This window comes from Prunus mume, linkage group LG1, assembly GCF_029339155.1.
Source record: "Prunus mume cultivar Tortuosa linkage group LG1, ASM2933915v1, whole genome shotgun sequence".
Lineage (NCBI taxonomy): Eukaryota > Viridiplantae > Streptophyta > Magnoliopsida > Rosales > Rosaceae > Prunus > Prunus mume.
Genome location: NC_142698.1, coordinates 15264478 through 15278167, shown reverse-complemented (window position 1 = coordinate 15278167; position 13690 = coordinate 15264478). Strand labels below are relative to the sequence as shown.

At 36.1% G+C, this 13690-nt stretch overlaps 1 protein-coding gene across 1 annotated transcript; it reads right to left on the bottom strand.

Moving 5' to 3' along the window:
• Nucleotides 1-10030: 10030 nt before the first annotated feature.
• On the bottom strand, nucleotides 10031-13458 carry LOC103342226 (receptor-like protein 6). The gene has a single exon (XM_089053337.1). The coding sequence runs from the start codon at nucleotides 13404-13406 to the stop codon at nucleotides 10209-10211; it is 3198 nt and encodes a 1065-aa protein (XP_088909463.1). The 5' UTR covers nucleotides 13407-13458; the 3' UTR covers nucleotides 10031-10208.
• Nucleotides 13459-13690: the final 232 nt, after the last annotated feature.

Genomic DNA, 13690 nt, shown 5'->3' with positions numbered 1-13690 from the left:
CTATCAATTGAATTCTCGAATGATGGATGATGTTTATACAAACTGGAATACAAGAGTATTTATAATGAAGAAAACCTAATCCTACTAGGAAAATGATTCCTACTAAGAGTATTTATAATTAAGAAAACTTAATCCTACTAGGAGTAGGATTCCTACTAAGACTAGTAGTTAGAAATCCTAGTCTTATCCAGAGTAAAAATTAAATTAAAACAGACAAAACTGATTGTCTGGAGTTTGTTCAGGCATTTACCTTTCATGTGATGTAGTTTAGCCATGTTAAATGTATATTCCCTCATTGTAGGTTGTTGCAACAATTGCTTTCAGAATGGGAATTGACAAAAAGAATAGAGCAGAACTCAAGCGAGCACGGAGTAACAATATCAGAATCCTGAGAAAAAGTTCAGATTTAACCTCACAAGACAGAACATACCTGAAATCCTGACATAAGATTGCCTACTAATATTCATAACGATGGAGTGTTCTAGAGGTGAATCCCGGTGTCTTACTCGTGTGCATGGTTGCTAAGGACATGGAGTATATTTGCACTTGATGTAAGACAAAGTTGTAGTAACTTAGGTGTTGATATCTTACTTGTTCCTGTATGGATGCTATAAAAGTGTTTCTGCCGAGTCCGAGTTCGGGGCGTTGGTAGTTAATTGGTTCTATTCATTAAGTGGTTCTACTCGTGTACCCTGAATTAAAGGTATTGCTTTGAAAAATTGCAACCAGTGTTGCCCACGCCCAGAGTGTTGCCCACGCCCAGCCTCTCCACCTTCAAGCCCAGCCTCTCCACCTCTGACTCCACTTCCTTAATATAGTCTATCATTTCTTGTTGGAACTCCTCAAAGAACTTAGCTTTGTCCATTAACTTCTCATGAGTAGTCTTAGCCATAGCAACCTTAGCAACATCAGCTCTTTCATCCATTATTAATTGAATTATGAATATAGGTAGGTGCACCTATGACAACAATTTGGAACTATAAGAGATGCAAAATCTATAAATTGAATTCTTGAATTATGGATGATGTTCACACAAACTGGAATACAAGAGTATTTATAATGAAGAAAACCTAATCCTACTAGGGGAAGGATTCCTACTAAGAGTATTTATAATTAAGAAAACCTAATCCTACTAAGACTAGTAGTTAGAAATCCTAGTCTTATCCGGAGTAAAAATTAAATTAAAACGGACAAAACTGATTGTCTGGAGTTTGTTCAAGCATTTACCTTTCATGTGATGTAGTTTAGCCATGTTAAATGTATATTCCCTCATTATAGGTTGTTGCAACAATTGCTTTCGGAATGGGAATTGACAAAAAAAACATAGCAAAACTCGAGCGAGCACAGAGTAACAATATCAGAATCCTGACAAAAAGTTCATATTTAACCTCACAAGACAAAACATACCTGAAATCGGCTAGAAACAATATCAGAATCCTACAAGTACTCTGGACGACCAAGTGACAAGAATGCAAACTTCCACTGCACAAACAAAAGGGTATCGATGAGGAAGCAAAATAAAGAACCATTAATTCTAGCCATAACCCTCTCTAGTGACCTTGAAATAGATACAAGTTGTGGGTCGAGTACCTTTGAAAACTCCTCATCAGGGACCTGCAATTTCTTTTGTATTGGTACTTTAACTTCAACTAAAGTTTCATCTTCATGGATGACCAAAAGGAAAGGTTCCCCAAAATTTTGTACTTGTTGCTGAAGATTAGACCATTAGTAAGAAATAAGAATCACAAGTATTTGGGTGAAATCATCCAACACCTTTAATTGAAACAGTAATGAAATACTTTATTTTTAAAAGCAAAATTCTATTGAAGTTTTTCAAATTCTCATCCACATTCATAAAAGATTCCAATACCATGTGGTTCTGTGCAGTGTCCTTTGTAAAGTGGTAAACATGAATCAAGCGATCATGGAGAGCCATCTGGTTCTGTGCAGTGTCCTTTCTAAATCTCATTCCTTTTGAGAATGAAAGGTCACTAAAAATCATGATTTGTGTTTCAAACTGAGATTTTTCTGTTTTTGATGTACATGATCTCATGATTTGTTCAACTTCTTAATCTAGCAGTGCTTCTCTTTCAAACATTTTGACCTTGGTACTTCTCTTTCCAATGTTAGAAGCGATTCAAGGTTCCAACATGTTAGATCTGAAAGTTAACTAAACAACACTAGCCAAGTAAACATTAAGGTTTCTTACTCTAAAATAGTGTTACGCCATACACCACCAAATCAATGAAGCATGCTTCCTATCCTACCACTATTTCTCCACATCAATTTCCTCTTTAATCAGCAAAAAGAAGAGTCTAATATATATATATATATATATATATATATATATCCGATAATCGATGTCACATTACATAAGAATATTACATAAATGACTAGGGCATAGCTACATTAATAATATTTATATTTCATTTTTTAATAATTGAATGGAAATTAAATTGTGGGATTCGTGACTTTTAAGTACATGACTTTTACGAATTGGTATGTATCCATTGGGATTAGTCATGTTCTTAACCGAGGAAAAATAAAATATTATTTATTTTGTTTGTAAAATAATAATACTTTATGTGATAAGTTGCATTGTTTCATTGCACTTCTTGGCTTAAGTTGCATTGTTTCATATATGAAAAGTTGAATTGTTTCATAGAAATTGAAACATTGCACTTCTTGGCTTAAGTTGCATCGTTTCATAATAAATGAAACATTGCACTTCTTGGCTTATGGTTGGAACATGAAAAGACACATTTGTTGATATTTTTCAATCACATCTTTTCTAAATAGAGGCCTTGTTGCTTATAAATAGAGAAGATCCTACAACATTATTCATCTAATTGTCATCCAACAATAGTAGTTTTAGAGTATTCATAGCACTATATTGTTAGAAATATAGTGAGTTAGTAAGAGAAAATTCATATACAAGTTTGAGTTCGTTTTTCTTGAGGATTGTAGTGATACTTTAACAAAAAGTCGATCGTTGTATCCTGTGAGACGTTTGCCAAGCAAATCCTAAAAGCACCTGTGAGGAGGCAATTTTGTCTTAAGGAGATAGAACCAAGTTCTATAATCGATCATTTGTAAAGTATTCTTAACATTTACCTTGTCGATATTTTATTGTACTTATTTCGAATTTATAGTGAAGTTTTATTTTCGAAATTCTATAAATATAGCAATTATCTTTATCTTTTACCAACACTTGAAACAAGGAACAAGAACACTAGGCTGCATTGCTCCTCATAATCTTTTCAATGTTTCCACATTTGATTTATCTGAACGTGTCTTTTATGATTATCAATTCTTTCCACCAGCTGAGGGAATATATAATATATTGACAAGGATGTTATACATAGCTTTTGTAATACCATTTACTCCATCTCTTGTAGAAAACAAATGAACTAATGGCAATTTCACAGCCAAATGCAAATCCAATTTCAACACTCAGAAGATCCCAATCAATCTCTTCATGTTCAGAATTGGAAGGCTCCATTCAATGTTGTTGGTGGTGCAAGCCTGTTTTGTTATCATCCACCGTCAAAGGAGGTCCCAATAATCCTTTGTTTCCTGTAAATGAGTCTTTTGGAAATGTCGAAAACTGAGTACCGGTTGGTATTTTGCCAACCAGTTGATTATTTGAGAGATTATTTGCCAATCATATGTGAGCGCCAGCCTCATGATCTCGATGATGGATGCAAGGGCGATGATGATTTTAATGATGATGTTGGTGACGTTGATGGCGATATTGACGACGTTGATTACAGCAACGATGCTTTCTCAGATGCCATAGATGTGTTCTCATTGTCAGAGGCAATAGACATTGTGGAAAAGAAAGCACAGAAAGAACATTAAATTTCATAATCAAGGGAGATGAACCAAAAGTGCTCAAATTTCATAATCGAGCGGTTTCTTCCAGATGCCACTGCATTGGCTACATCATCTGCTCTACAGCTAAATGTTTCCCAGATCAGTTCATGTCACGACCCGATTTAAAAATAAAGAATATTCCCGAATCAAGGTATGTGAATAAAAAGAAATAAATAAAAAGACTGAAAAAAAATTGGTTAAAATACATTACCATTATATATATATATATATGAAGAAAAAAAATTATAATAATCTCACAAGTGTAAAAGATATAAATAAAAGTTTATCACTCTAAACTAATCCAACTTCTTTGGTTTCGGTTTTGTCCTGCTCACTAATTGATCTAAAAAATAAAATAGGTGATGGATGAGCAAACCACTGCTTAGTGAGTAGATTATGTAATATATCAATCAAGCAATGTCATTTTACACACTCTAGAAAAATATAATACATAAAAAGATACACAATCCAAATCATATCACATCATTACTTCATATCTTGGTTATCCTTCACAAATTGTAGTCAACACGCGACCCCTATTGGCCTCACTGCCCTATGTGCTCATCTGGTACATTTATTCTTCGAATACCCCGTCACTGAAGTTCTCATGTTCCATGAATAATACATACTTCACAAAAACTCCAAATAATATATATTACGTGAAATATTGCACAAATTAGACATGCTTGACTTGAATTTAGAGAGAGATTTGTAAATAGAATAAACCCATGATTTTCACATTTATCACAAAATAAGAACTTTTAGAACATATTACATAATCCACTCACCATGATAAGTATGAAATATTGCAAGACAAACACACACACTTTTCATCTTGTTTCTTTCTCTCTCTCTCTCTCTCTCTCTCTCTCTCTAATACTACCTCAAGGTAGAAATCTATCTTAAAAAATTGGAATGAATGATTGAAGTAAGGAAGCATGATACTTATAGGAGAGGCTATGGATGCACCCAAATAATTTTTATATATACAATATTTTAAACCACCAAAAGATAAGATAGCAAAGGGAATAATATGACTCATCCTCCTTTGGCCAACGAAATCACAACACCACCACCACCAAAAGATAAGATAGAAAGATAAGAGAATAATGTGAGTCATCCACCTTTGGCCAATGATATTACAACATCACTTGTTACTAACATGCAAGGTGGCATGGCAATGATGATTTGATTTTAAAACCAATTCTAAGTCTCTACACATAGAAAACAAGAATGATGTCATCTTGCAACTAAAAGGATAATCTCATGCTAGGCTTAAGATTTAATAACATATAAGTCTTCACAATAAACATTTAAATAAGAAAAATTCTTATTAATAAATAATTAATATGTAGTATGAATAATCATATATATATATATAGATATATATTACAGGTTCTCACAGTTCAAGCAATGAGCTTTGTTATCCATGGTCCACCAATTAAATTATACCTGAGTTGCATTTTGGTCTCTCAATTAAATTATTCGTTCAAATGGTCCACCAACTCTTTATTAATCAGCACATTGGTCCTACCGTTACATTATGTTAATATTGTCGTCAAATATAGGGGTAAAAGAGTCCAGTTAAATAAAATAGTAAATAAATTAAAAGAAAAGAAAAACCTATCTCCCTCTCCCAACTCCTAGCTCCTAGCCCCATCTTCTTCTCCCCACAACCCACCCTCTCTTTCCCTCCCGCCCTGTCCCCTCCTCCCCCTCTATTTCTCTCTTCAAACATTTAGTGGGGCTGCAAGGCTCTGAGTTTATTCACATGGAGAGAGAGAGAGAGAGAGAGAGAGAGAGAGAGAGAGAGAGAGTGTGTGTGTGTGTGTGTGTGTGTGTGTGTGTGTGAACACACGATGAGATGGGGGTTGGGATTGGAATGAGGGAGGATAAGATGGGGGTGGGGTTGGGTGGGCTAGTTTTTTTTTTTAAGGTTACTTTTTGTTGTTTTTTATTCATTTAGTTTCTAATTAATTTTAAAAATAAAGAAAATTTTGTATTAATTTGTAATCCTATTTTTTTAATTTTTTTAGTTGTCAAAAGTCTTATTTACCCCCACAAATGTAGCATGTGCTGCTCACATGACTAAATTTAATAAAAAATGTAACGATATAACCAATTCGCCAAATAATAAATAGTTGGTGAACTATTTGAACGAATAATTTAGTTAACAAACCAAAATACAACTAGGGTATAAATTTAAGGACCATTTAAGTAAATAACCCCACCTATTATATTCTTCACCAACCTCTTCTAGCTTTTAGAAGATCAAAAAGAACTTGGGGACTTTGCAGGCACAAAGGCATATTCTGATGGTGGTACGATAAGAAGGTCTTGATTGTCTGGGAATTGGCCCAATCATCCATCCATTGTTCTGAATTATAAAATCTTATAAGCAAGCAAATTATGCCATAATACGAAAATAAAAATTTATGTTAGTTTTTCTTCATTCCCGGAACGTGGTAAACGTTCTCCAAGACTTTTGATCCTCCTTTCATGGGGGAAATGGGCAGGTCACCCACATTCTCCACTGGATGTACAGTGTTGTCAGATGTACATAAAGAACACCTTTAGTTGTTAAGGACAATGCATGTTGTTGGTTTGAAATGGGCTGAGAAGTTCTTGCAGAATGATTCATCATTGGGCTGAGAAGTTCTTGCAGAATGATTCATCATTGGGCTGAGAAGTTCTTACATAAACAACACCTTTCATCTTGGATATCAGTGGGTATGCACTATATTTTGCTTAGAGCTCGTTGTTATATTCGTTTTCTTCAACATTGTCTAAAAGGTTGGTCTGGATAGGACAGAAATAATAATCATCAATATCAGATATGCAACTCTTTAGGGTTGGGTAGGAATTTGTTTATGGAAATCGTGAGTGACAAGGTAGTGGGTGCTTTTAGTAATGTGTCTTCTCTTTATCGTTTTGTCCGATCTCTCTTCAGGATAGTTTCGTCAGAGCATTCTAATAACAACGGCGAGATGTTCATTTAACCTAAGTAGGTAAGTCAACACACAAATGAGAGAGGATGGCACTATGCCCGTGTGGAGAGGTCCAATTCCATTAAGATAGATTTATAAAGTTCAGAAATGTGCAACAAATCCCCAACAATGATCAGATTGACAAACTCCAAATAAAAACACAATCTTTATACAAACACCATCAAAAACAGAAAGTACAGAAACCCTAGCAAATAGATTAGCTAAGCCTCTACAAACAAAATACAAATCAATCTCAATAAACTAACAACAGAATCGAAACCAAAGAAAATGAATTGGGAATTGAAATTTCTCGGAAATCAAAGTCGGAAATCTCAAGGTGCGTAAGATGAAGAAGTAGCGCAGCTAGGTTTAAAGTTGGTATTTATATTGGGAAAGAGTCAAAACAAAACCCTAGACTTATAAGAACGCACGGGTGGGTTATCTAGTCGGCTCACCAAAAGCAGGCCCACCCGACCCGACTAGAAATAAAAACGTAAATAAAACGCTGCTTGAAAACAGAGACCTTTCAGGTTTCTAACTTTGTTCAGAGTGAGAGACCATCAGTAAAGCATCATGGTACAATGCGCAAGCTTCAGCATAAAAGTTTTGGGATGCCACTATATTGGGGACCCTCTCTCCTGGCACTACATCAGAAGATTTTGTACTATTAGAACTGTGAATAATTTCTTTCCATTTCCACCCAAGTATGCCCTTGAACCCTTGAAAACATACTTTTGTAATGAAAAAGAAGCAAGAGAAATGAAAACACAAAAAGTCAAGTGAAAGATATCACTGGTGGTCCAATTAGGAGCTGATCAATGAGACTCTGCCTAATAAGTATATTTGATATATTTCCTTTTTGCAGGAACCGTCAATGCGACAGCTGCACCTACATGTTATCAGCCAGGATTTTAATTCAACACATTTGAAGAACAAAAAACATTGGAACTCCTTTAATACTGATTTCTTTCGAGACTCTGTCAATGTAGTGGAGGAAGTCAGCAGTGATGGAAAAGCAATACTAAAAGATGATGAAGACCTTCATGGAGTCGCGACGATGTCACCCGGGTGTAGAAGTGCTCACCCGAACATACCCCGATTAAAATGGCACATTACTAACTCCACGTAGAGGGCCGTGAGCAAGTGTATTCTCATAGCCCAAGGAACATTTGGCTAGTGGCTACATATGACTTCCAATGCCTCCATAGTATTCCCATGCATGTTAGCTATTGGCTTTCCAAGATTACCATGTTGACTCAATGAATTAGCTAAATTAGCTGAACTCAAGAAAGAAAGAAAAAAGATGCGGAATTCCAATTTTGATGGCATAATTAATGAAATTGATGCTTCAACCTAAAATTTACGTTTAGCCAGGTGACATTTGAGGCACAACGAAAAATCAGACAAAAATCTTGAAAAATTATAATTAAAAAGATATTACTCATATATTTGATTTTCAAACAGTCTCCGTCCATCCTACCAAATAAATAATTAAAGTATTTCTTAAGAGGTATTAATCATGCAAGTTTTGTCGTCTCTAATACCACTTGTTTTGGTTTATGTGGTGAAGGGAGTAGGACGACAGACAGGGGAGGCCTTTGCATGGTGCAAATGGCGCCATGGCACAGGGTCCTCGATTTTTGAGGGCCCACAAATTTTTTTACTTTATATTGTATATATTAATATTATAAAACTATATATACTCTAGCATGCAACACATTGACACATAAGTGTATTTGGTCAAGTTGGTTTTTAGCACATATCCCTTGGTACAAGGCCTAGGTTCAAGTCTCCATCCTACCAAATAAATAATTAAAGTATTTCTTAAGAGGTAATAATCATGCAAGTTTTGTCGTCTCTAATACCACTTGTTGGTTTATGTGGTGAAGGGAGTAGGACGACAGACAAGGGAGGCCCTGGCATGATGCAAGTGGTGCCATCGCACAGGGTCCTCGATTTTTGAGGGCCCACAAATTTTTTTACTTTATATTGTATAAATTAATATTATAAAACTATATATACTCTAGCGTGCAACACATTGACACATAAGTGTATTTGGTCGAGCTGGTTTTTAGCACATATCCCTTAGTACAAGGCCTAGGTTCAAGTCTAGGGTTATCAGCAAAACTAAACTATTAGCAATATATATCACATTCATATGCTTTCTCCTAAAAATTAAAAAAATTAAAAAAAGTAATTTCTTCCACTCAAAACAAAACAAAACAAATTGAGCCTTCTTCTTTCTCTTGAACTCTTATTTTTTTTTCACCGAACATAATAATATTTAACTTTATCACATGAAAACATTAAAAAAAATTATGAATTTGATTTATGATTGTTACTACATGCTAATTGATGATGAACTTTAATTATTAAAAAAAAAATTTGATTTATGACATTAAGTCATGGTAAATTTTTTTTTTTTAGTATTTTCATGATAGATTATATGAGGGCTCTAGTTTAAGTTTCGCACAGGACTTTTAAAATCTCAAGACCGGCCCTGACAATAGGACTAATAGTTGAAAAAAAAATGATTTTATTAATTTAGCGGAATATAGTACATGGCTTTGTGTACAGAGAACTGGAGGCCTTTACGTGGTTATTGGCCACCACATTTGATTTAGATTAATGAGTTTATTGGCTCCACAATGTAATTTGGTTTTGGATAGCTCTTAGCTCCCTAGCTTAGGTTGGGAGCCTCTTGTTAGCTCCTGTGAATTTAGTTTTGGGTATCCTTTTTTTTATCTCCCATATAGATTGAGAGTTTTCTTAGTTAACTCCACCTTGTATTAGTACATTCATGCCTAATTATATAGATGCGAACTTTCCGCCATACTCCAATTGTCCCACCGACTTGGGACTTGAACATAATTCCTAGCCATCAGCTTGTGTCTTACACTAGGAAGTTCTACAGACTTCTATTATCTTAGTGACTATTTGTACTCTTAATTTTTCTAGAATTCTCTATATGACAAATGAGCATTAACTTCAACAAATACATTCATTTATTTACAGGCTTTCGATGTGGTATATGCCAAGGTGTTCATTGAATTTACCAAGGTTCCGTAGTGGAATAGGATTTGAAGGCATATGAAACTCATGACAACCTTATAACCATGGCATTCAATACATGATTATGGCATAATACTACAAAAGAAACAAAAAACTGAGGAAACAAAAGATAATTTTGCTTTAAACTCACATTGCATTATACTACACACATGATTATGGCATAAATTAAACTAAAATATGAAAGCAGAAGCATACTGCTAATTTCATCGATCTTTAAATAAAGAAAAAGAACACGAGCCTCAGCCCCTTCATGCATTGTTCCTCCTAATCAATTCAACGTCTCCACCACCTTTGATTTATGTGAACATGTCCTCGATGAATACCAATTCTTTCCTCTAGCTGAGGGAATATCTTGAGAAGGATGTTGTACATAGCTCTGTAATACCACTTACTCCATCTCTTGCACAACACAAGTGACCCAACGGCAACTCCAAAGCCAAATGTAAATCCAATTTCAACACTGATAAGATCCCAATTCACCTCACGATGATGTCCAAAATTTGGAGGCCTTCCATTCACTGTTGCTGGTGGTTGCAATCCTGCTTTGTCATCCACCGTCAAAGGAGGTCCCCATAATCCTTTGTTACCTGTAAATGAGTCTTTTGGAAATGTTGAAAATTGAGTACCGGTTGGGATTCTGCCGACCAATTGATTATTTGAGAGATCCAAGACTTCGAGGAAAGTAAGCTTTACCAACTGTGGTGGAATTTGTCCGCTCAGCTTGTTATGTGACAGGTCCAAGGACTCAAGTACCCCCATGTTACCAAACGATGGTGGGATTTCACCTGTGAACGCATTTCCGGACAAGTTAAGGACATATAGTGATTTGAATTCTCCTATTTCCTTAGGTATTGGTCCACTGAAATTGTTGCATGAGAAGTCAATCAAGGTGAAGATAGATAGAATCTTTAGCAGATCCATCTGTGAACCTTTGCTAGTAACTGTTATTCCATCCTCAAAAGAATAATCAACATACGTTATTCGCGCACCATGGTCCAAGTGGACTTTGACTATTGATAGGGAACCATTGTTGGTAGTCATCATTACCTGCCATGCTGTCAAAAACATTGCCGGTATTTCACCAGTGAAATTGTTGTGAGCTAGATGTATGATTTGAAGCATTGGCCAGGTACCATAGGTGTTGGGGCATCCAATACCTCCATAAAAGTTGTTGGACTGCAACACAAGGACACGCAAGGTGGATATGTTTTTTAACAAGCATGGAAAGCTATCTGTTATACGATTGTTTCCCAAGTTTAAAACCTGTAACCGTGTGCAGTTACCTAGAGATTTAGGGAATTGACCACCTAACTGATTTCCACCAAGTTCAAGAATTTCTAGTGAACTATCTTCAGTAACTTGAAAATTAGAAATAGTTCCAGTGAGGTTGTTTCTTGCCAAATTAAGTACTCTGAGACTGCGCATTGCAGTCAAGCATGGGGGGATAATGCCACTCAGAAAATTATTGGACAGATCAAGAATTTGAATATCAGTTTCCACATTGCATATTGACACCGGGATGAGCCCATGCAAGTTATTGCTTGAAAGAGAGAAGGACAATGTGAAAGTGAGGAAATAACCAATGTCAGATGGTATAGAGTTGAAATGGTTGCTTGAGTAATCCAGATACACAGCAAATGGTATGAAAGTAGGGATTTGTCCCTGGAGTTGGTTTGAGTGAAGATCAAGCGTAAGCACTGTTGAATTATGTAAAGGAGCTTCTAGAGTTACCAAAGAGTTGCAAGAAAGATTTAAGTAATCAAGATGATTTAAACTCCAAATCCAATGGGGTATCTTGCCTTGAATCTGGTTTTCTGAAAGGTCCAAAGAAATTAATTTGGATTGATTTCTCAAAAAATCTGGAAATGTTCTCAAATTGGTAGAAGCCAAATCCAAAAACTCTATTTCAGGAAATGTGGAATAAGAGCCATCAGAAAACATGAGCAAGCCATTGTGTGAAAGATCAATGGCCGTAAGAGTTCTCAGTTGTTGTGGACCACTAAAAAGAAACCCAGTGAAATTGTTTGAAGAAAGAAAAAGGATTTGAAGCCGATGGAAATTAAAGATAGACGTGGGTATTGGTCCTTCCAAATTGTTGAAACTCAATTCAAGGGAATATAAGTTGGAAGAGGTGTTAGCGAATGCATGAAGTTTACCAGAGAATTGATTGCCGGAAAGTACTAGTCTTGTCAACAAGGGAAGATAAAAGAGAGACGATGGAATACTCCCCTCAAGTAGGTTGCCATCCATTTGGAGATCTACCAGATTAATAAGGTTTTCCCAGCGAATAGAATCAATCGAACCATTGAAGCAATTTGATCCCAATTGCAAACCAACCAATTGTGTTAGGTTTGCTATTGACTCTGGGATTGATCCATAGAAACTGCAAGATGAAAGATCTAGGAGTGACAGCTTTTTGAGGTTACCAATAGAGTCAGGCAGTAACCCTGAAAATTTTGTGTCGCTTAGAACTAAGGACCGAAGAGATGTATTGCTTGGAAATTCTGGCAATGTGCCATGAAGTTCATCATTGGTCGAAAGGTAAAGAGTTTGTAGAGTAGGTACCTCAAGGATCTCATTGGGAAATGTTCCTTTCAACCCACAAGATCTGAGACTCAAGGAAGTCAACTCTGAAAAATTGGCAAAGAATCCTGGAACCGTAGCAGAGATGTTGTTAACATCCCATTCCAACTCCCTCAGGTTTGAAAAGTTGGCAAAGAATCCTGGAATTGGACCGGAGATATCATTAAAACCCAATCGAATCACAGAGAAAGACTGAAGCTGAGCGAAGGAGGACTGATCAATGGGACCGGAAATACCAGTGTCAGACAAGCTCAGCACCCTCAAGTTTGTCAGATTCGATATCGCTTGGGACCAGTGAGTCCCCTCTGCTGACAAATGTACATGGTCAAAATATAGCTCTGCAAGCTCTGTGAGGTTATGAAAGAGCATACTTAACTTCGGGGACGTAATGTTGGAGTCTTCTGACCCAGACATATCAAGGACAACCAACCTTGTCAAGCGTGAAATCTCAATGGGAATTTCCCCAAAGTAAGTATTATATGATAAATTTAGATACCTCAAGTTCACAAGTTTTCCGATTGCTGATGGAATCTCATGGTCAAAATAGTTATCAGCCAAATTGAGGCTTTGAAGATGTTGAAGATCGAAGAGACTGCTCGAGTTGCCAATGCCACCGCTGATAGTTTCGTTGCTGAGGTCAAGACCAACGACATGCCCATCGCTACTGCAAGTAACACCAACCCAAGAACAACAATCGGTACTTGAATTCCAAGATGTAACCTTGGTTGGGTAAGATAAAGGGTCAGGATAAAATTGAAGGCTTTTCTTCAAATGGAGCAATGATAGTTGCTGGTCTTTAATACATCGGCTGTGAACCGCAGGGATGATGGCAAAACAGACAGTGGTGATTAAGAATAGGAGCAAGAAATATTGGAGCAAATGTTTCATTTTTGTTTTAACTTTTTAATTCTAGAGACGCTAGCTAACAGGGAAAGTGATGAACAACTGATGAGAAATAAAGGTTGTGGTGGCTTTAACATATATATATGACACGGATCATGTTTGTGGTCGCCGTTGTTGGCTTGACTTTGAAGTCTTCTCCCGTCTGTAACCAGGAAAAGGAAACCATGGAATTTTGCTGTACAAGTACCATGAGAGAGAGACAGCCTCGTTGAAGACATTTGATGCATGATAAGTCATACTCCCATAAATGCATGCATGTTTTTCTCGAT

Excerpts from the sequence above, each read along its gene's own strand:
- LOC103342226 (XM_089053337.1), bottom strand. The coding sequence starts at position 13,406 with ATGAAACATTTGCTCCAATATTTCTTGCTCCTATTCTTAATCACCACT.